The sequence below is a fragment of the Embiotoca jacksoni genome, unplaced genomic scaffold (genome assembly GCF_022577435.1).
Source record: "Embiotoca jacksoni isolate LCO1_2020_lvr unplaced genomic scaffold, fEmbJac1.0.p SCAF_64, whole genome shotgun sequence".
Taxonomy (NCBI): Eukaryota; Metazoa; Chordata; class Actinopteri; family Embiotocidae; genus Embiotoca; species Embiotoca jacksoni.
The window spans coordinates 1,080,179-1,102,994 of NW_027185419.1; the positions used below are offsets into that span (position 1 = coordinate 1,080,179).

At 43.2% G+C, this 22,816-nt stretch overlaps 4 protein-coding genes across 10 annotated transcripts in view; 2 read left to right on the forward strand and 2 right to left on the reverse strand.

Annotated features, from left to right (window-relative positions):
- The window catches only part of herc1 (HECT and RLD domain containing E3 ubiquitin protein ligase family member 1), a 52,478-nt gene extending 50,748 nt beyond the window's left edge, over positions 1–1,730 (reverse strand). For all 7 annotated transcript variants that reach the window (XM_069175068.1, XM_069175072.1, XM_069175071.1 and 4 more), the window contains exon 1: positions 1,456–1,730. The gene's annotated coding sequence lies outside the window, so the exon portion shown is untranslated. The remainder of the gene's footprint in view (positions 1–1,455) is intronic.
- A 3,401-nt stretch (positions 1,731–5,131) lies between these two features.
- On the reverse strand, positions 5,132–12,269 carry dapk2a (death-associated protein kinase 2a). The gene is made up of 10 exons (XM_069175080.1): positions 12,189–12,269; positions 11,817–11,929; positions 9,500–9,721; positions 9,013–9,151; positions 8,594–8,723; positions 7,601–7,676; positions 7,348–7,500; positions 7,232–7,277; positions 6,504–7,007; positions 5,132–6,439 (listed from the first exon to the last, which is right to left on the reverse strand). Exons 2-10 carry the CDS (start codon positions 11,876–11,878, stop codon positions 6,287–6,289), a joined length of 1,485 nt encoding a protein of 494 aa, XP_069031181.1. The 5' UTR covers positions 11,879–11,929; positions 12,189–12,269; the 3' UTR covers positions 5,132–6,286.
- A 1,876-nt stretch (positions 12,270–14,145) lies between these two features.
- On the forward strand, positions 14,146–18,513 carry sh2d7 (SH2 domain containing 7). Its single transcript, XM_069175176.1, has 6 exons — positions 14,146–14,399; positions 15,795–15,884; positions 15,972–16,137; positions 17,203–17,403; positions 17,587–18,249; positions 18,348–18,513. Exons 1-6 carry the CDS (start codon positions 14,257–14,259, stop codon positions 18,390–18,392), a joined length of 1,308 nt encoding a protein of 435 aa, XP_069031277.1. The 5' UTR covers positions 14,146–14,256; the 3' UTR covers positions 18,393–18,513.
- A 647-nt stretch (positions 18,514–19,160) lies between these two features.
- The window catches only part of LOC138213833 (ras-related protein Rab-11A-like), a 6,599-nt gene continuing 2,943 nt past the window's right edge, over positions 19,161–22,816 (forward strand). Inside the window, 5 exon segments of the mRNA XM_069175129.1 lie at positions 19,161–19,330; positions 21,070–21,248; positions 21,250–21,266; positions 21,515–21,708; positions 22,345–22,425. Of these exon segments, the coding sequence (XP_069031230.1) occupies positions 19,291–19,330; positions 21,070–21,248; positions 21,250–21,266; positions 21,515–21,708; positions 22,345–22,425 (511 nt within the window). The 5' untranslated portion in view covers positions 19,161–19,290.

Below are 22,816 nucleotides of genomic sequence, written 5' to 3' on the forward strand. Positions count from 1 at the left end.
CTGCAAATAACTCCTAATGTTAACAGATATATTGGTACAAAACTAACTTTTTATGGTCTCAATTTCGGACAGAAAAATACCAGACGAACATAGTAGAACAGTTTGAGACCGTTTACGATGCTATCAAAGCAAATATAAAGGTGCATATTCATATTTTTTTTAAGGTTAAAACCCGTATCTAGAGAGGCCTCAGGATGCTTTTAAAAAAGGGCCGTATCCGCCCACACGGACCAGAGCTTGAACAGCCCTGGTTTAAGATACACTGCGGGGGTTGAGATGACCAATCACAGAGGAGATCCTGCACTGCCTCTGTGCCATCCTATATATCTGAATGCACAGGAGGGTAAAACATGTCATGTCATGCAACCATGATCTTACTATGTGAAGCCACATCTTCCTCCCTTTGCAACACAACAAAGAAACTCTGGATGTGCTTCTTTCTTTTTTTTTCTTTCTCCCAAGTCATGTGTTTTCTGATCAAATCATCTCTGAGCTTGTGTTTGTAGGAGAGTGTGCAGCACTTAAGTCGTGCCATTAAAATAAAAAGGACTCCTGGACAGCTTCCTCCATCAACCATCATCATCATCATCATCATCAACACTGATCCATATCGGATCATCCTGACTGTATATCTATCTATCTATCTATCTATCATTTATATATATATATATATATATATATATATATATATATATATATATATATATATATATAAACATAAAAAAAAAAACATTTAAAAAAAAAGTATATATGCATATATATATGTATATATATGTATATATACTTTTTTTTTAAATGTTTGCACCGTGAGACAGACAGACAGACAGACAGACAGACAGACAGACATCCCTTTTAGCCCTTTTTTTAACCTCCTCTGCAGCGGACTGACCGGCTGCTCCCCGTTAGCTCCCCGTTAGCTCCCCGTTAGCTCCCTGTTAGCTCCCCGTTAGCTCGCTGCTAGCAGCACCGGCAGGTCGTTCACCGTGACGCCGACCAGCTAACAACCGGCTCCGGTGGTGTCAAGATTAGGAGGAGCAGTGAACAAACACCTGACAGCCTCGCGGGGAGAGTCGCACCCATTACAGACACGTCAGCGCACACACACGTCTGCGGCCTCCGCTGATTAAAACCCAGCTGTTAGAAAAACAACACGTTTGTTGAGGAAAACAAACAACGGCTGTCAACCGACGCTGCTAGGCTAGGCTAGGCTAGGCTAGGCTAGGCTAGGCTAGGCTAAGCTAGCCCACTCCCCTCCAACGGCTCCCAGCTCGCACGCGATAAACCAGGAAAAACACACCGTGACACCTGCACGTGCAGGTGGGACAGCCGGGCTGGGACAACAAGTCACCTGGCCGCGAGCCCAAACTTCAGGTGAAACGGGTCTGTTTCGGTTATTAAGGTCGGTTTATCTGCTGTATCATGGGGGGGAGGGGGGGGGATAATAATAAAGCTCACCAGTTAACCGGTGAAAGGCCTCTTCTTCTTCTTCTTCTTCTTCTTCTTCTTCTTCTTCTTCTTCTTCCTCCTCTTCCTCTTCCTCCTCCTCTTCTTCTTCTTCTGTTTTCACCAGAGATCAGAGCTCCGCTTCATTTCCATCAGCTGGTTGACATATAAAGACCGTTTCACGGTGGAAGGAGACGACAGCGGCGCGCGTGCGTTTCCATGCCTCCTCTCTCCTCTCTCCTCTCTCCTCCCGTAGCTCCGCTCCTCCTCTCTCCTCCCGTAGCTTACAGTTCGGCGGCGGTATGTGCTCAGTCCCCCTCCCCGCCCCCCCCGCCCCCTCACAGAGCCCCAGCCCTGCCCGTGACGCTGCAGGGGACCCTGCTGCCTGCCTGTCTATCTGTCTATCTGTCTGTCTGCCTGTCTATCTGTCTGTCTGCCTGTCTATCTGTCTGTCTGCCTGTCTATCTGTCTGTCTGCCTGTCTGCCTGTCTATCTGTCTGTCTGTCTGTCTGCCTGTCTGTCTGCCTGTCTGTCTATCTGTCTGCCTGTCTATCTGTCTGTCTGTCTGTCTGCCTGTCTGTCTGCCTGTCTGTCTGTCTGTCTCTATACTGTACACATGCTCAGCAGCGGCTCTTCACGCCCACAGCAAGACAAAAGAGCTCCAACAACAACAACAACAACAACAACAACAACAACAACAACACCACCTCTACAATTGCCCCCCCCCCCCTCCGCCCTACTGGATGCTGCACCGTCAGGGCTCCTGTCTGTCTCTCTCTGCAGGACTACAACAAAAAACATTAAATAACTTTAATCAGGTTCAAAAAAAATAAAATACTTCAAAATGTAAGTATTAGTCAGATTCAGCAGGACTTTTTTTCAGTGAAGTTGTGTTACACTGCTGCTGCAAAAAAATAATATTATTAGTTATTTTATTTATTATTATTACTCTATCATTACTTTATTTATTATTATTATTAATCTTATTATTTTATTTACTATTATTTATTATTCTTATGCTATCATTGAATTTTATTGTATTTTATATACTGTATTTTTTAAAATATTTTTACTAACTTACATTTCATTTATCTGACTCTTTTATCCAAAGACTTACAATAAGTTCATTTCAACCATGAGGGTACAAAACCAGAACAACAGGAATCAAGAAAATATAACTTCTTCCAGAAAGCCAAACTACAAAGTTCTATCAGTCAGTTCTATTTTAAGTTCTACTAAAGTTCTACGGATCAAGGTGAAGGAGGAGGAGGAGGAGGAGGAGGTGTGTTTCTAGTTTGTGGTGGAAGATGTTCAGAGTTTCTGCTGTCCTGATGTCGGTGAGGAGCTCATTCTACCATTTAGGAGCCAGGACAGAGGAGGAGGAGGAAGAGGAGGAGGAGGAGGAGGAGGAGGAGCGGAGTAGTGTGAGTGTATTTAGGAGGTTAAAGACCAGTCGAGCTGCTGCATTCTGGATGAGCTGCAGAAGTCAGATGGTACTAACAGGTAGACCTGCCAGGAGGGAGTTACAGTAGTCCAGATGTGAGATGACCAGAGCCTGGACCAGAACCTGGACCAGAGCCTGGACCAGAACCTGGACCAGAACCTGGACCAGAACCTGGACCAGAGCCTGGACCAGAGCCTGGACCAGAGCCTGCACCTCCTTCTGAGTGAGAAGAGGACGTCTTCTCCTGATGTTGTGCAGCATGTATCTACAGGAACGTGTTGTTGCAGTGATGTTGGCAGTAAGAGAGAGTTGACTGTGGAGTGTCTCCGAGGTTCCTAGCAGTCAGGGTCGGGATAACAGAGTTGTTGAAGGTAGTAGTCAGGTCGAGGGTGGGAGAGTCTTTCCCTGGAAGGAAGAGCAGGTCGGTCTTGTGGAGGTTGATTTCCAGGTGGTGTGAGGACATCCACTGAGAGATGTCAGTCAGACAGGCAGAGATTCATGCTGCTACCTGTGTTTCAGATCTGGAAAAGAGAGGATCAGTTGGGTGTCATCAGCATAGCTGTGGTAGGAAAAGACATGAGAGTGAAGGACAGAGCCGAGAGAGTTGGTGTATAGAGAGAAGAGGAGGAGACCCGGGACGGAGCCTTGAGGGACACCAGTAGTGAGAGGACAAGGTTCAGACACAGATCCTCTCTAAGTTACCCGGTAGGTGAGGTCGTTGAGGTAGGATGAGAACAGGGAGAGAGCAGAGAGACACCGAGGTCCTGAAGGAGGAGAGAAGGATCTGGTGGTTCACTGTGTCTAATGCAGCAGAAGGTCTAGAAGGATCAGGACAGAGGAGGGAGAGGAGGAGAGAGGAGGGGGAGAGGAGGGAGAGAGGAGGGAGAGAGGAGGGAGAGAGGAGGGAGAGAGGAGGGGGAGAGGAGGAGAGAGGAGGGGGAGAGGAGGGGGAGAGGAGGGAGAGAGGAGGGGGAGAGGAGGGAGAGAGGAGGGAGAGAGGAGGGGGAGAGGAGGGAGAGGAGGGGGAGAGGAGGGAGAGAGGAGGGGGAGAGGAGGGGGAGAGGAGGGAGAGAGGAGAGAGAGGAGGGAGAGAGAAAGAGGAGAGAGAGGAGGGGGAGAGGAGAGAGAGGAGGGGGAGAGGAGGGAGAGAGGAGGGAGAGGCTGCTCTAGCAGTGTGAAGCTGCTCAGAGACAGCAACCTCTGTTTATATTTAATTTTTCATGAATATTATTAACCAAGTTTTTTGTGATGTCATGTTACAATGCTGCAAAAAACAATTATTCATGTAATTTTATTCTATTTTATATACAATACCTCTACTTTTATAAATTTGTATTATTATTAACCAAGTTTTCAGTGACGATATGTTAAAATGCTGCAAAAAAGAACATTCTATTATTACTTTATTCATTATTATTATTACTCTATTATCTGATTTTATAAAATTGTATTTATATATACTTACATTACATTTACATTTTATTCTGTCATTTTTAGTGTCTTTCTAATCCATGCTGCTGTAGCGAAGAAGAAAAAAATCCCCCTTCGGCATCAATAAAGTATCTAAAATAAAAAATGTTGAAAACACAACTAAACCAGAATATCTTTCAACTACAGAGACAAAAATTATGTAGAAATATTTTTTCTGGCTTTAATATTTGCTTAAGCATAATTTTATTAAAATGTTGTTCTCATTTTTCAAAATTCAAGTATTAGTCGGGTTAGATCAAACTCGTATTCCTTCATCCAGAATTTTCTTTCATCTGAAACCAAGTTTTCAGTGACGTTATGTTACAATGCTGCAAAAAAGTATTCTATCATGACTTCATTTATTATTATTATTACTCTATTATCTAATTTTATTCTATTTTTTCAATCTCACCACCTTTTTGAAAATGTCCCCCTTTATTTTCTTTTTAATTCTTAACGATAAAATGTTTTTTTCTCGTATTTTTATGCATTCATTTGTATGCATTTACTTGGTTTGGAGTTCTATTATTATTATTATTATTATTATTATGTCATTATACTGATAAGGATTTCCTCCGTGGTGACTTGATGTTGTGGTAAACAGTTCCTGAAGAGGGTTTTTTCTGGTTATCTCTTCAGTGCAGACACACAGTCTCACTTCACAGCTTATATCTCTGGAACACTTTACGTTTGCTGTGGGGTTTTTAGTGTATTTTATGTGTTGATAAAAGAGAGCTGACACAGAAATGACACGCAAACACACCGTTTCCTATCGGTTACACGTTGCAGCGTCTGGTTTTAATGTGAAATGCTTCTATGGAAACATAAAGTTGACATAAATACGACAGTGTCTTTAAAACCACCTGCAGGTTTGATGTTTGTTGTTGTTTGAAGTGCACTTCACGTTAATTCTTTTTTCTTTTTTTTCTTTGACAAAGAAAAAGACTAAAAGCTCTGCAGCGTTTCTGTTCTTTGGACTCTCAGGTTTGTTGTTGTTGGAGGAGGACTTAGAAGATTTGTGAGTCTCTACTTTATAAACAAAATATGAAAAAAAGCAACAACAACATGACACTTTTCTAAAAGTGAAACCGAAAGGCTCTCGTCGCGTCGTCTCTCGTTAACGTGACGCCGGTACGTGAACGTTTAGTCATTTCAACCGCGGACTTGAAAATGGAGCAGAGAAACATCGGGGTCGAAGTTTTAGGGCAACAGAAAGAAGTCTAATCCGATGAGTAACGGGGCAAGAAACTCCTGGGTGTGATGTCGTGTTGGAGGACCCTGTTGCCATGGCGCCACAGTTCACAAACAGATCATTTTGCAAAAAGAAAAACAGCTAAACTCAAGTTAACAAATAGCTAACAACCTGCTAACATAGTTAACAATATCACTAAAAACCTACCTGCGAGAAAAAACAGCTAACAAAGTTAACAAACAGCTAATTTTGATTAAAAAAAAAAAAAAGAGAAACTCAAGTTAACGAACAGCTAACATCGCTTACAACATCCTAACAATGTTAACAATTTCACTAAAAACCTGTGAAAAAAAACAGCTGACAAAGCTAACAAACAGCTAAATTAACCACTAAATTTGCTAAAGACACTTAAACTCAAGTTAAAAACAGCTAACATCGCCAACGACCCGCTAACAAAACCAACAAACAGCAAATTTAGCGAAAAACCGTCGACCATTTCCAGAGTTTGACCCCAAAAATGGAACGTTTCTCTGCTCCAGTTTCAGGTTTTACGATGAAATGACAAACGTTCCCGTAGCAGCGGTCCCGTTGGTGTTGACGAAGAGACGTCACTTTAAATACGTCCTCGTGACGTTCAACGGTCGACACTCTGAAACTATCCGCGTCAAACGTCTCTTCACGGTTGTCCTTTTCGTCCGCGGCCTCGAGGACGTTTCGGTGTTCTTCTGTCCTGACGTTCACCTCTGCTGTCCGGTCTCCGTGAAGTCCAGGTTGACGCCGGACAGCAGCTCTCCGCCACAGGATCGGTTCAGCAGCTCCTTCAGGGCCTCGTTCAAGTCGTTGTTGAAGACGGTGGCGAAGCTGCAGTTGGGGAACCCCCCTCCTCCTCCTCCTCCCCCTCCACCTCCCCCTCCTCCTCCGCCTCCCCCCCCCTCCTCCTCCCCCTCCTCCTCCGTCCGTGGGGAACGACATCATCGCCTCCTGCACCCACTTCAGCTCGTCGCTGAGCTCCAGCCGCAGGGCGTCGAAGCGACCCTGGCGCTCCCGGTATCGGTCGCCGACGGCGACGAGGCCGCGGCCGAACGCCCGCACGTCGTCCTGCAGGCTCCTCTTCAGCGCCTCCACCTTGCGGAACTCGTAGCGGATCTGCGAGAGCTCGTGGCGCACGGCCTCGCTCTCCTCCTTGTACCACGCCTCCTTCTCGTTGTAGGCGGACGCCATGGCGTCGACGTCCTCCTGCAGGCCGTCGTGCGCCGCCGCCAGGCCGGCGAAGGAGCTCTCCATCCGGTCGATGTCCTCCACCACCTGGGCGAAGCGCTCGAAGTTCACGTAGGTGTTGTTGGGCGGCATGCTGGAGTGCGACTTGATGGTGTACTCCCGCAGGCGCTTCGTCTTCAGCTGACGGCGCTCGCGCTTCTTCGGCTCGCGCGTCTTATTCTCCTCCTTGTGCTCGTTGGACTTGAAAGATTCGGAAAAAGAAAGAAAAGTAGAGTCAGCGACCGTTAAATGGAGCCGTGAGACCTGAAGGTTTTCTTTGGTTTTAGACGTTGATCTATGAAGGTTTCAGTCTCGTTTCCTTTCACACCGAAACTTCAGAAAAAGGTTTTTATAACTTTGTCCTGATTCACACCTCACGACCGTTTGTTTTTTGTGGAAGTCTGCGGAGACTTCTTGGACTTTACCTTGATCCAGGGGTGGTTGAGAGCGTCCTGAATGGTTAATCTTTTCCTACGAGACAGAAACAGATGAGTCAGCGCTACAGAATTAAAACCGGAGTTCCCGATGACGGAGCTCTCACTTCTTGTCTTTCTCCAGCAGCTGGCTGATGAACTTCTTGGCCGGCTCGCTGGTGTGGCAGAAGAACTCCTCGTCGAACTCGTAGTTGATGGCCGTGATGTTGCCCAGCGTGTCCTGCTTGGTCTCCCCCAGGAAAGGAGAGGCTCCGCTCAGCCTGGACGGAAACGTAAAGACGGGAGTTCATTAAGGAGGTTTTTTTACGTGTTGTTTTTTTTTTTTTTATCGTAACGTTCGGGACGTCTGCGTTCACTTGCAGGATGTATGTGATGACGCCGACGCTCCACATGTCGGCCTCCAAACCCAGCGGCTCGTAGTTCACGATCTCCGGAGCTGAAAAAGGGAAAACAGAAGTATGAAATCTTCACTCTGACTCACCTGACGGCAGGTAAAAGGAGCCGAGGGCCCCCGAGACCTGCAGGGGCCCCCCGAGACCTGCAGGGACCCCCCGAGACCTGCAGGGACCCCGAGACCTGCAGGGGCCCCCCGAGACCTGCAGGGACCCCCCCGAGACCTGCAGGGACCCCGAGACCTGCAGGGGCCCCCCGAGACCTGCAGGGGCCCCCCGAGACCTGCAGGGACCCCGAGACCGAAGCTCCAGATTCATTAAATATAACTTCTGCCTGCATAATTTTATTAATTAATGTTAAATCTGATCCACTGAAGCAAAATATCAACGCAGACAGCTCCTCCATGTTGTGATCCTACTTTTCTGTTTTTAGTCTCGTTTCACTTTTTTTTATAATTAAATATTAGAGTAACGTTTATCTAATTTATTAATGTATTTTTTATTTGAATTTAAAATTTTCTTTAAGAGTAGCCTACCTTTTTTTTTTCATTATGTATTTTTGTTTTTTATTCAATTTTATTTAAAAAAAAAACCAACGTTTTCTTTATTATTCATTTAATTTGTGTGTTATTTTTATATTTCTCTTTAATATTCATTTTACTCTCTTTTTTGATTTTTTTTTTTTTTTTTTTGGTTTGTTTATGATTTCTTTTATTTGGTTTTATTTAAAATTACAATGTGGTTTCCCTTTTTTCTTTTTCTTACTATTTTATTTCTTTTCACTATTCCAGAGTTTTGAATTGTAACTATTGAATACCGTTTTTTTCTGGGCTGTTTGACCTGAGGAACATTAAACATGGTGAAACTGAGGGATCCTTATTGTTTCTGGTAACCAGTGTAAAGACGTTCAAATTAAAATCGATGTTTCCTCCCTGCACGGAAACAAACGAACTCGTCTCACCTACGAACTCCGGCGTCCCGAAGATGTTCTTGAACTCCACGCCGGCTTCGATCTTGTGGGCGAGTCCGAAGTCGATGAGCTTGATTCTCGGCAGCGGGACGTTCTTGTCCAGCAGCATGATGTTCTCCGGCTGCAGAAGACAGACGGACGTTTAACCAGTGAAAAAAAACACAAATGAGACTTCACACAGTTTCTATTCATGTTGTTCAAAGCTGCTTAGAAGCACAGAAACCATAAACTGGGTTTGTCAAATAATGCTGAATCATTGGTCACCGCTTCATGACCCAAAATCAACGCGTCACATAGCGACTGTTCGACGTCTCTACGGTTCAGAAATGTGACGAGCAGTGTGTGTGTGTGTGTGTGTGTGTGTGTGTGTGTGTGTGTGTGTGTGTGTGTGTGACGTCGTCGTCTCCTACCTTCAGGTCGAAGTGGGCGATCTTCCGGGCGTGCAGGTAGTTCACGCCCTCCAGGATCTGTTTGATGAACTGAGTCGCCTCCTCCTCGCTCAGAGACTCCTTCTGGGCCAGGAAGTCAAAGAGCTCACCGCCGGAGACCCTGAAACACACACACACACACACACACACACACACACACACACACACACACACGCACACTTTAACAGTTGCCCCTCTTTTCACTTCTTATTAAAAGGTTAAAAACAAACTCTAATAATTTGACATGAAAATAAAACTGCAGCTCCCTAACTTTTATCCGCTACATCCAGTCTGACCTCTGACCTCTGACCTCATCAACAACACAAAGTGGTGCAGAATGACAATAAAGAGACACCAAAGTGAAAAGAACATAACAAACGCACAAAATGGTCATTGTTTGGTCATTTTTGTCTCTGTGAGTTTGAGAGTTTAATAACGAGCATCAGTAAAGCGTTGATGGCGGACTCACAGCTCCAGGACGAGCACCACGTCGGTGCGGTTCTCGTAGACGTCGTGCAGCGTGACGATGTTGGCGTGGCGGATCTGCCGCAGGATGTCGACCTCCCGCTCGATCTCCTCCCGCCGCACGCCGCGGCTGCTCGCCATGCTACGACGCTTCTTGATGAACTTGGCGGCGAACTCTCGGCCGCTGCTCTTCTCCCGGCACTGCTTCACGATGGCGAACTGCCCGCTGACACAACAAAAAGTCGGAGTTGTGAAAAATCGGTGTCAAAAAAGAAATTACAATAATAGCCATAATTAAGTGACCATATTTGGACGAGCTGGGGGAGGAGCCAGCGGTGGATCTGACCGATCTGATTGGAAACCTGACGATACTACGTCCCGCCCACCGATAGCTGTAACCTGACTGCACCACAGGCCTGTCAATCAAACAGACACGCCCCCAAAAACAGGTCTTCTTGAATCTTCTTTTCTAATGAATGAGGGATTATTTTCAGATGGACCTCCAGAAAACTAATAAGAAGGAGTGACTTTAGCTAACAACACCGAGATAACTGATGGACACATTTTATTCACTTTGGATTTGATGAGAGAAGTTGAATGGGAGTCTATGGAGCCGGAGGCTTTTTGGAGCCGACCTCTAGTGGCACTCGCTGGTATTGCAGCTGAAGACATTTCTGAATTGGACCCATTTTACAGACCTGAAGCTACAAACTCTTTTATATCCAGTCTGAGGTTCAGACATATAGTCACGCAGTATCCACGAGTTGTGTCCTTATTTTATTTAGTTTTTTGCTGCTCACTGAATCACCTCACAGCAACATGTACGGCCGCCGTTCGTCACTCACATTTTTCCCGCCTCTATTTATAGCGTCGCACATATTCTGCTGCAGAGATAAAAGTTTGGCACTCACAAGACACCAGACGACCGAACACATCGTGTAAAAAAAAAGCATCATTTGAAATTCAAATGGGGCCGTTTGACTCCGCAGCTGCATCTGTTTTTTTTTTTTCCCTTTTTCTGAAAGGTTTGTAAGCCAACACTTCACTTCCTGGTCTGAGAACAGATCTGCTAAAGATAGAAGAGGCCTTTAAAAAGCAGCTTGACGTGCCTGAACAGTTGCCTCCAACCCGACAAACACACGGCAGCAATTCTGCAGCCAAACACAAACACACACGCAGCTTTTTGTTTGTTTCTTTATAGAAACATTAGAAAATTATTCACGTCATCAAGTCGTAGAGGAAGTTGTGAGAATAAAAAGACTTTTCACAGGTGCAGAGAGGATTTGTTGGATGCAGTTAATGATTCAGTGTCATTTTCATGTTGTTGCACTGTACAGTGACCGATGTGCTTTTTCAAATAATTCACTCTAAATAATCCGCTATCATGAATTTTATAAGAAATTCGACTGAAGAAAATACAAATAATTCTCACATATTCGACACCAGCAGCAAAACCAAGAGTCTCTTTTCTGTTCCTGCACATTTCTTTAAATATTCTTCACAAGGTTTTTCTGTAAATGTCTGTAAATAAACAAAGCAGGAGTTAAAATACCAAATAAATTCACACGAGTGAGTTTCCCATGATTAGTGGGGTGATTCAGGATGCTAAAATGTTGGTTATTTACAGTTGTATCCCCTTTTATTTCCTTTATTTTTCACTACCTTTATCACAAATTTGTTAGAAATGTGCAGAACAACAGATTTCCATCTTGAAAAAGGATCCGGTGTCGAAATCTAGTTTAAAGATTTGAAGTACTTTATTTTATTTTGTTGTAATGTGGTGTTTTATTTCATTTCTTTAATCAATTTAGAGTAAATAAAACAAGGCGAGGTCATGTTATTCTATCAGAGAAGTAAGACTGCAACCCGTTTATTGTTTAGTGTATGAAATGTCAGAAAATAGTGAAATATGTTCATTATTATTCCCTTAAATCCAAGTTAACTTCACTTCAACTTGACCAACAGTCAAAATCCCACACATTTTTGGAGTTTACAACCTGAAACATTTAAGAGTTATTGTAAGAGTTTGTGCTTAAAAAGGACTTAATCAGTTATTTAAAAAAATGGTTTCTATTGACACATGAACTGAAAAACTAATTAATTTCAGCTCTGTAGTGCTGGTTGATCTTTATTGGAGGTCAATTGGCGTCCAGCAACAAACGGAGAAGTTAATCCTCTTATGTTCCTTTATATGTTTTGCATTTCTTGTATGAAAGGTGCTGCAGAAATAGTTTATTGCTGTTATTATAATCCTGTTTGCATCAACTGCCCTTGTTTGAATTCTGATTTAAATAAAACTTTAGATAAATGCATGTCTGTACCTTCCCAGCTCTTCACCGATTTCATAGAAATCCTCCACTTTCTGCTGCTTGAATAAATCCATCTTCACTTTTCTGTTCACGGTCAGAATAGTTCTTCAGTTTTATCTGTTAACCTGGAATTCAATTTTTTTAATTTAAAAAAAAAAAAAAAGATAGTTATTTCACAGCCCGGAAAAAAAGTTTCCACAGTTGTTTACATCATACAATGTTAAATTAAGAGTCATGGACAGTGTTAATAATTGAAAGTGAATTTATGTTTTTTTGAAAATGTGATTGCAGTTGCAAACTGTTTTGTGCTGTAAATATTAACCAACGTGACAAACTTTGAGAGTCTCGTTAATGCTGGACACCAGAGTGTTTAGAAAGTCTCACCGTTTTGATCATTAATCCACGTTTCGGTCGTGAACACCGTGTCCTCCTGTGTCCCTGTGTCCCCGTGTCCGTCCCCGGTGCTGCGTTCAATACACCACGAGGACTTCCTCATGTCCAAACACATCCCGCCCCTCAGCCCCATTCAGAACTCCATTCAGAAAACGACGAATTTAAGGTTGTTGCTGCTTTTCAGCACACGTGAAGTTTGTTGATTTTTGGAAACCGTGATCACTGCAGTTTTCCCTATGAGGTCTGAGGTTTAATGAGATCAGCCGCAGAACAGTTAATTTGAATATTACTTTTTCCATTTTGTTAATTTAACGTGATAAAAAGTGAGAAATCTTAATTTAAAGATTGTTTTAGACGCGTTTATTTGACGCCGAATTGATAACGTCCCCGTAAAGACTCAGTTAATTCTCTCAAAAGCTTTGAATCAGACTCGGATATCAAGAAAACTTTAATTTGCCATGTTACAAATGAGTGTTTGGCTTCAAAACGTCTCGCAGCGCGCGCTCTCGTCTTGGTCGGACCATCTGGTCGGCTCGCGCTTTTAACTATGACACCTGTTGCCTCGCGTGCAGCTGCCTGCTGCAGTGAATGGAAATAAACCGTTTTTAATTTTATATTCTATAATTGATTTTGTGGAGCTAAAGGAGAATTTATTATTTGTCTTTTGCTAAATCCTGTCAGTGCTCGCTGCAGAGATTTGGATCGATGTTTAAAGAGTTATTGGGACATCCTAGTAATAAAGAATTACGTTTTTAATGACGTTTTTCAGCATCATTCTGAAACAGGATGTTTGAGAGTTATGACACTTTTATTTTATTTTACCAATACATCAAAAAGCATTTACTACACTGGATCAGCCAATTTGCTATATTACAAAAAAAAAAAAAAAAAATCAATGTGTCAAATACTTAAACAATGTATTTTATTTGGTTTTATGAATAATTACCAGGTTTTCATCTAAAACATTGAAATTTTCTGGTATAGTTTCAAACGTGGCTAATTTTTTTAGAACGTTAGAAGGTATGCGGAACCACTCCAGCTTGTTTCTAATTGGACATATTCAACGTACGTATTCAACGTTACATAAATGAAAGAAAGGGGTCTGATAGAGACTTTGCTTTACGTGTGATTCGAAGGACATTAAATCTCAATGTCATTTCGAGTGACTATGCGGTTGCATAAAGACATTTCGGAGGCGTTTAACTCCAAATACAATAACTTCAGTTTTGTCTGCATTTAGAAAAATTACCGGTCATCCATGCAGACCTTTATATCTTTTAGTTATTCTTGAAATTTCTCTGACCGATCGGTGTCATCTGCATAACGACGGACGTTCATGCAGTGGTTCCTCATAATAATCAACTAAAGGAAGCATGTATACGGTGAAATGCGTATCGGGGCCGAGCATCGAACCTTGTGGGACTCCATAACTGACCTTTGTGAGCACGGAAGAGTCATGATTGACATGAGAAAAATTGAAATCGAAGGGATATGATTTGAATTAAATTTCTTTAATCAGTCTCTGTAATAAATGTAGGCGACTATTTGTTTACTCCCTGGTTTTACATTCATTTTAATTGTCTGTCCTAATGCCGCTGTCTTTTTAAATGATTATTTATTGATTTCTTGCTCATATCTGACTTGCAAACACATTGTTATGTTAGACTGTCTGACTCTGATAGTAGCACTTAGGATGGGTTTGTTTGAAAAAAAAAACACGTTATTCTAAATTTGCTTATGAAATTCTTCATTCAAATAAAACGTTTAGAATAAACAGAACTGTCAAACTGAGGTGTGCAAACAAATATGATAAAATATTTTACATGTTATGTTGACGCTCAATCTGGGATTAGAAATGCAAGATAGTGAAGTGAGTGGGAGGTCGATGAGTCAGCCGGTAGATGAACTGGATAAACTGGAACAATACCACTATTCAGATGAGGGAGGACGGCCGGCGGGAATAGTCAAATCAGGCACCTCTCTCCTTCTTCCTGTGGAGAGTTGAACGTTCGTCCTCGCCCGGTCGTGCCTCCACTCCTCTCGACAGTTGGAGGGAAGGATGGAGAAGAAGCCGGCCGCCGAGCCGCTGCCGGAAGGAGGCCTGAAGGAGCTGGTGCTGAGGTGGTTCACGGACACCCAGGCGTCGCTCATCCTGCACAACGGCAACTTCCCCGGCTGGTTTCAGGGCCTCGCTGCAAGAAAGTAAGCGACACTGAGAAGAGCTGGAAACTGTGAGGGTGTGGGGGGGTTAGCGTTCGTTAGCAAGGACATGCACTGACAGAATATCATTTCCAGTTCATACTAGTCGAGTCTTCTTCTACTTCTTGCTTCTACCACGTAGTCATTGGTTACTTTGCAGATTAAGAATTTGCATCGAACTTTGAATGAGGTCAAAGTTAAATAAGCTTCATCTTTGATCTACTGTACCAGTCAAATGCTGTTTAAACATCACATCATCGGTAGTGAACTCAGAGGCCATTTTTCTTCTGATACGGTAAAATTTGCTAAAACATACTTACACACTTTTGCTTAATTGACATTTTCAACAACAGATTTTTACCTTCAGTATATTTCTATTGTGCATCAAAGAATCTGAACATTTCCTCCACCAGTGACGTCATGTATCTTTGCAGTCTTTTTTTTTTAGACAATATTTGTTATCAATGAGAATAAACCAATAAGAAATAGATTGTAAAAAAAAAACCTCCAAAAAAACAGGAAAGATACAAACGATGAAAAAAAGTTTGAAATGTGTATGCTGGACTCATGACCTCAGATAATTTTTTAAATCCTAGCTACATCCGGGTTACCCGGACATCTCAAAAATATGTATGAAAGATCAAATTTGATGTGCAGTGACATAACATTTGCAAAACAGTGACCCCTGTGGTCAAAAATGAGAATTACAGAATTTCTACACGTTCAAATGGAAAGAAGTGATTCGGAAACCTGACGATACTACGTCCCGCCCACCGATAGCTGTAACCTGACTGCAAAGCAGGCCTGTCAATCAAACAGACACGACCAATCCCCCCCATTTTTAATTTTTTTTTTTTTTTTTTTTTTTTTTTTTTTTTTTTTAAAGCTTATTTTCTAATGAATGAGAAAACTGGTAAGAAGGAGTGACTTTAGCTAACAACACCGAGATAACTGATGGACACATTTTATTCACTTTGGATTTGATGAGAGAAGTTGAATGGGAGTCTATGGAGCCGGAGGCTTTTTGGAGCCGACCTCTAGTGGCACTCGCTGGTATTGCAGCTGAAGACACTTCTGCACTTTTAAGAGCCGGAAGCTACGAACACTTTTATAATCGGTAATAGTATTTTATTTTACTTGTGTGATGTCAAAAACGATACCGCAGAGTAACAGTAACAAAAGAGTCAGCAAAAGTGTACCGCTAAGTTTACGGTTTACGAATTTGCTGTCATTAGCCACCACGAGCTAACGGTCACACCAGACTAAATAAAGCAGCAGATCTTTGTTCACTCTGAGTGATGCGTGAGGAAACGAAACCATGATATGGCAGTGGTATTTTTAAATCTAATTTGCCTGCAGGTCCATTTCACTGTTTTTTGTTTTTGCTCTCTGCTGCAGGGACGCTGAGGATCTCCTGAGAGACAAACCTCTGGGCTGCTTCCTCATCCGACTCAGTGACAAAGCCATCGGCTACATCCTGTCCTACAAGTGAGGCCTGATCGTGTCTGTCCAACGTTATCCGATCGTTTCTGTCCTGCCTTTCTGATTCCTCTTCACTGCCTCACCCAAAAAAAGGGGCCTCGACCGGTGCCGCCATTTCGTCATTACCCAGAATCGCGACGGGCAGTTCGTCGTATCGGGAGACTGTCAGGCGTACAGCAGCCTCGCCGAGCTGATAGAGCACTACAAGGTCAGCCCCATCCAGCCCTTCGGAGAGCACCTGACCTCCAGCTGTTATGAGGTGAGACTTCCTGTTAAAAGAGAGTTTTTCCTTCTGTTGGAGGTTTCTTCTGTTAAAAGAGAGTTTTTCCTTCAGTTGGAGGTTTCTTCTGTTAAAAGAGAGTTTTTCCTTCAGTTGGAGGTTTCTTCTGTTAAAAGAGAGTTTTTCCTTCTGTTGGAGGTTTCTTCCTGTTAAAAGAGAGTTTTTCCTTCTGTTGGAGGTTTCTTCTGTTAAAAGAGAGTTTTTCCTTCTGTTGGAGGTTTCTTCTGTTAAAAGAGAGTTTTTCCTTCTGTTGGAGGTTTCTTCTGTTAAAAGAGAGTTTTTCCTTCTGTTGGAGGTTTCTTCATGTTAAAAGAGAGTTTTTCCTTCGGTTGGAGGTTTCTTCATGTTAAAAGAGAGTTTTTCCTTCTGTTGAAGGTTTCTTCCTGTTAAAAGAGAGTTTTTCCTTCTGTTGGAGGTTTCTTCCTGTTAAAAGAGAGTTTTTCCTTCTGTTGGAGGTTTCTTCTGTTAAAAGATAGTTTTTGTTTCTGTTGGAGGTTTCTTCTGTTAAAAGAGAGTTTTTTTCTTCCTTCTGTTGGAGGTTTCTTCCTGTTAAAAGAGAGTTTTTTTCTTCCTTCTGTTGGAGGTTTCTTCCTGTTATTAAAGAGTTTTCATTTCCACTTTTGAAGATTTATCTTCATGTTAAAAATATATTTCTCCTTTCCATTGTTGGAGGTCTTTCTTCTTTTAAAGGGGAGGTTTTTTTCATCCCAGCTATTGCTAATGTGTGAATTGTTGGGTTCCTTCATACAATATTGTAAAGTTGTGGCCTGAAATAACTTGTGTTGTGACTTGGTGCTACATGAATGAATAAAATTGGATTTCTTCTCAGTAAAGTTTTTCTCCGGTGAACAAAGAGTGGCTTGTTTTCTGTCAGTTTCCACAAACGACTGCAGAGCTGCTCATCTGTTCTAAATCTGAACAGCTGTAATTGCTTCAGCGCCGGTTTCATTTGCCTGCATCATTTCCATGTCTCACTTTATTTACCCTTCGAAGCCAGACGGGCTTATCGCCATAAAATCAGACAATGGCACCGCTATCTTTCAGGTGGACGCCGGCGAGCTGTACGATGTGGTGAGTTACGACACCAAAGGGAAGTGCGGGGTTAGTGTCATGGCTCTGCGCGATCTGTGGGACCAGAAAAACCATCGCCACGGCGACGCCGGCGACAATCAGAGGATTCAGCCACCTGCGCTGCCACTGAAAACCAAATCCAGGAAGCTGACGGGAACCGTGTCTCTTTCACAGGTGAGATGGAAACTGGAGACGAATATGGAAATCTAAAAAGCAAAACGGCCTCGAAACTCACAACACACTTTTGATAAGAAACATTTAAGTTTGATTGCGTGCTGATGATTTCATGTCGTGGCTTTGCTGATAGACCCGGCGGTGAGCTTCGTCATTGTTGTTTCCGTTGTCTTGTCTTTAAAGGGTGTTCCTCCGGTACCGAAGCGAGGCCTTCCTCTGGGCTTCTCCCTCAGTGGATTGTTGCCCGACACGACTTTGCGTCCGAGTGAAACGCAGACGGACTCCGACAGAGCGGAGAAACTCCCAGGAAACACCAACACGACGCCGATGTCCGACGGAGACGCGTTTCACTCCACCGACGCAAACTATCACGGAGATCTCGGTCCGCCGGGCGTCGTGTACGCTGAGCGGCGCAGATCTCTACCGCAGCTGGATAACAACAGCACGGAGCAGGAGGATGAGGAGGATGAGGAGGCGGAGGAGGAAGAGGAGTACTCCAACCAGCTCAGCAGCCCGACCTTCACGCCATCCGCTCCTCTTCCGAAGGTCACCTGCCAGACGTACTCCCTCCACGCCCCGCGCGAAGGCTCGAGGCCGAGCAGCTCCGGGTCGGAGCGGCAGAGCGAAGATCTGGAGGTGTCGCGGGCGAACCCGCTGTACCAGACCTCCGAGAGGTCCGGGGGGGGTTCGGCCCGGCAGGCCGACGGCACGTACACCGAGGTTCCCCAGAGGCCCGACGACACCTACGAGCAGATCCCCGGCGAGGCCGCCGCTGCTCAAGGCAACATGTACGAGTCTCTGGAGGACATGAAGATTAAGAAGTCCAAATCCACGTGGGGTAAAAATGTGAGTCCAAAATAATAACCAGTGTTGCAAATACTACTGAAAACCTTAAAAAAAATTTTTATTTAACGTCTCTTTTCTGATTTTATTTTTGTTTGCAGAATATGATATGGAAGAAATTCCTTCCTGATTACAAGAAGAAATAAAGGTGACATCACTTGCGGAGATCCTCAAGGCAGCGTTCTGGTTCTCCTCTTTTTTCTTACTTTGTATTAACAACATTGTTTTTTTTTCCCCTTATATGCAGACGACTCCACTACTAAATAAAGAAATGATGTAAAAAAGAAACGTTCAATTAAATGAGGATCCTTCATTTTCACATCAGGCATTTTATATACTGTGTCTGTAAATAAACAAATAACATACATCAGCCTTTATGTTGTGTTAAAATATTACTATTAGAGTCCAAACAATATTTTCTTAATACTTTGGTAACATTACTTCCTCAATGCCAGTAGTCTTTTTTTTTTTTTATTGAATTGAACTGAATTAAAATGAAGGTTTTTTATTTTGTACACAAGTCATTGAGCTAAAACAGGAAACGAACCTAAAAAAATAGACTTAACTTAAACTTAAACAAGCTTTTAAGGCTCGGAAAGGTCTCTAATTTCAAAAAGGTGTCAACATTTTTCCAAATCCTCTGAGAGGAGCTGCCATCACTTTAAATGTGGTACCAGAACAACATATTCAGCTTGTTGCAACAGCGAAATGAATAAAATCCTGATTCCAGTTGTCCTTACACGTATTGAAACGTATTACTTTTAGTTATTACTTATCTATTACTTAGTAATGTCACGAAAACGCAAGTCGGCACAAAGAAAACCAAATCACTCGGTTGTTGTCACACCTCCGTCTGACCGCTAGATGTCTCCGTTGTTCGAGGGGCGCTTCTTTGGGTTTTTCACCTCCGAGAGAAGAAGAAGAAGAAACTGAGGAAGTTCGGCTTCCAAACAGATTCCCCGTTGGAGGAGTAAAACCAGCAGATCTGCCGTCTTTTGTACTTCAAACGGACTCAACTCGGACTAACCATTTCCTAACGGGACGATGGGCACTAGAGATGACGAGTACGATTATTTGTTCAAAGGTAAAAAAACGGGGGTGCTTTTTTTTTTTCCTGTTTATTGTTGTAGCTGTGTGCGCTGCTGTTAGCCGACGAGCTAACAGGCCAGCTGACTGGTCGGCTCACCTCGGACCGTCGTCACCGAGTGACTCCGAGCAGCCTTCATCGAACCGGTGGATGGACAGGTTCCGGTTCTTTGACGGTTGTTTTCTTGTTAAATAAATAAAAATCAACGGGGCGTCTTTTCTTTTTCTTTTCTTCTTTTTTTTTTTTTTTTTTTGGGTCGTTAGCAGTTAGCCGGTGTTAGCTCGCCCGTCGGGTGGGCGCGGACACACCTCACGTTCCCCGTAATCACGGTGTCCTCATCGGCGAGCAGAGGCAACACGACCGGGGCGAGATGTAACGTGTTACGGTCCTGAGAGCCTCCGGGACGGGGGAGGGGGAGGGGGGGGGGACGGTAACATCTGCGGGTTTTACCCGTGAAATCACGGCTAGCTAAGGCTAGCTGGTTAGCACGCTGTATCAGTAAGGTGATCAATAACGGCGGAAAACAACAACAACAACAACAACAACAACAACAACGTCCAGCCGAAGTAAACAAAAGCTCCGTGTGGCAGCAATCAATCACCGTCAAGGTGGCATTCAAACGATTAATTAGCATGTAATAACGGTTTCTATTGTTTTTATTAAATAAATATCTCCAGCTACACGTTCATGCTGCTATTCATTATTTTATTATTTTATATCGAGTCAAAAAAATGAATGAAATATTTTCGTGATTAACGTGTTTATCTCGAACAGATCGATATAACATCTTACTTTTATGATTAAAAAAAAAAGCATAAAATATGTAAAATTTACCCTGAAATTGATTTAATCATGGATACTTACATATAAAACGACACATTTAAATCCAGCAGCAGTTTCCAAAGACTGAAAACACAATTAAAGATGAAAAAACAAACAGAGTCGGAAGCAGTAAATGAAGCCGAAGGTCACGTGAGCAGAATAACGGTGAACTCCAGTTTTTAAAAGGGTCAAAGTTCAGAGTTTCACATGATCAGCGTCTTCGTCTGCTGACGGGACATGTGGAGACGTCCCCTGATGTCCCCTGATGTCCCCGTGGTGTGTCTGAATATATAACTGTCTTTATTTTTTTTGTGTGGACAAAACAATGAAATGATTAATAATCATCAGATGAATTGGTTGAAGATACGACCTGAAAAGGATCGTTATATTTCATCATATTTTCTGATGACATGACAGAAAAATATTAAAGTCAAGAACATGAAGCTGTTGTTGTGGTTTTATATGTCGGCATAAACATAGTAGATCACCTTTAAATATTCAGGAACATATTACTGTGGTTTGTAACCATGGAGACGCTTTCAGACACACTGCAGCTGCTGTGTTAGAATATTTGTTTTAAAATTTATGATATTAAATATTATTATGATCAATATGGTATTGATTATGACAGTAATTATTAGCTGCAGGCCTAAAAATTTGAAGTGCAAAATATGTATTCATCCTGTTTGTTAGAGTATTAATAACAATAATAATAATAATAAAAATAATATAAATAAATAGTTCAGTGTGAGGGTGTAATAATGTAAAATATATAAAATCCTCGAGGTCATTATCGGTGCTGACGTCACAATAAATATTAATGTTGTTAATGAGCATAAATAATCAGATTAAAGTGTACATTACGATAACATGCAGGTTTAATAACGCAGCGTTGCCTCCTCTCTGTGACTCAGTGGTCCTGATCGGGGATTCGGGGGTCGGGAAGAGTAACCTCCTGTCCCGCTTCACCCGCAACGAGTTCAACCTGGAGAGCAAGAGCACCATCGGGGTGGAGTTCGCCACGCGCAGCATCCAGGTGGACGGCAAGACGGTGAAGGCTCAGATCTGGGACACGGCCGGCCAGGAGCGTTACCCGCGCCATCACGTCGGCGTGAGTCCGTCGCTCAGTTCACTTTGTGTAAAACGTCCTCACTTTGTCTAACAATGAAAATGAAACACGGTCCTCATAAGGATAGTTGTACAAGTACACACACACGTTTCCTTCCATTGTCTCCAACGAGCCTCAGAAACATATCAGACTATTTTCCAAACTCCTGAGCAGCTGCATCGTTTTCCTCTGATGATGATGATGAAGATGACGACCCCCCCCTCCCCTCTCCCCCACCTCCCCCCTTGCAGGTACTACCGCGGGGCGGTCGGCGCCCTCCTGGTCTACGACATCGCCAAGCACCTAACCTACGAGAACGTGGAGCGCTGGCTGAAGGAGCTGCGAGATCACGCCGACAGCAACATCGTCATCATGCTGGTGGGCAACAAGAGCGACCTGCGCCACCTGCGGGCCGTCCCGACCGACGAGGCCCGCGCCTTCGCCGGTGAGACTCCGCCTCCAACCGCTTTCACTTTTTATTCAACCCGAATTCCTTCTTTCTCTAAGAGGATCCTGGAAAACCAACGAAACGTCTGTGGAACCTGAAACCGGTCGAACATTCAGTCCGGTCTGAGCGTATTCAGTCCCTCCAGGAGATCCCAGTAATCAACGCAAAATTCAAGCAAACTCCGCAATATTTGCGTGAGGTCACAATTTGTTGTTTTTTTTAATCCTGCAATTTTTCTGCGAAACTTTTTGTCAGCAGAAGTCTTTTCAAGCTAAACTCGCTTTATTAATATAAATATCTCAGGAGCAGAAAGGCTCCGCCTCCTCTCCTCTCATTACCCTAAACAAACTCTGTGCAGGAAGGGGCGGGGTTTTGCGGGAAAATGTGGCCTTCACAATAAAATGTTCTAATAAAAGGAAGTGAGTCCAGACGAGTTTTATCCACAAAACAACCTCTGAAATCCTGGAGGGACTAAATCTTCAGACGTATTTCTATCGGCTCTGATTGGTCGCTGTGTTTTTCCTCTCGTTGTGTGTCACGGCGACGAGTCTGTGTGTAGCTGGTTTTGTGTGTTTTGTGTGTAACGGCTCTTTATCTGAGGAACGATCCGCTTTGTTTCTTTTACCTCCGCAGAGAAGAACGGTTTGTCTTTCCTGGAGACGTCGGCTCTGGACTCCACCAACGTGGAGACGGCCTTCCAGACCATCCTGACAGGTCGGTGCTGCCTTCATCATCATCATCACACACACACACACACACACACACACACACACACACACACACACACACACGGAGCAGCGGACGCTCAGGTGATCGACTCGTTACGAAATAAAACTCTGTAAATAACAAACGACACTAAACTTCAGAAAATGACTTTGTTTACAAAATAAAGAAGGAAGTAGAAGTAGTTTCCTTTGTTCTGAATATTTGACCCCGTAATGTTGCGTTTAATCTGACTGTAATCAAAATCAATAATCAGATATTTTTCGGTATTTTGTCAATATCGTTGAGAATATCGTGAAAATACGCAAAAAAAACATGTTTGATTTAGTTTAGTTGATTTATAGAAAGTAAATGTGACAGCTGATGCTCCTCCTTTGAGGTG

Bases quoted from the DNA above. Each gene is read 5' to 3' on its own strand.
- sh2d7 (XM_069175176.1), top strand. From the start codon at position 14,257: ATGGAGAAGAAGCCGGCCGCCGAGCCGCTGCCGGAAGGAGGCCTGAAG. The intron at 14,400-15,794 runs GTAAGCGACACT...TCTCTGCTGCAG, and splicing joins CAGGGCCTCGCTGCAAGAAA to GGACGCTGAGGATCTCCTGA. The intron at 15,885-15,971 runs GTGAGGCCTGAT...ACCCAAAAAAAG, and splicing joins GGCTACATCCTGTCCTACAA to GGGCCTCGACCGGTGCCGCC.
- dapk2a (XM_069175080.1), bottom strand. From the start codon at position 11,878: ATGGATTTATTCAAGCAGCAGAAAGTGGAGGATTTCTATGAAATCGGT. The intron at 9,152-9,499 runs GTGAGTCCGCCA...TGTGTGTTTCAG, and splicing joins GTGGTGCTCGTCCTGGAGCT to GGTCTCCGGCGGTGAGCTCT. The intron at 7,677-8,593 runs GTGAGACGAGTT...TCCCTTTTTCAG, and splicing joins CGGGACGCCGGAGTTCGTAG to CTCCGGAGATCGTGAACTAC.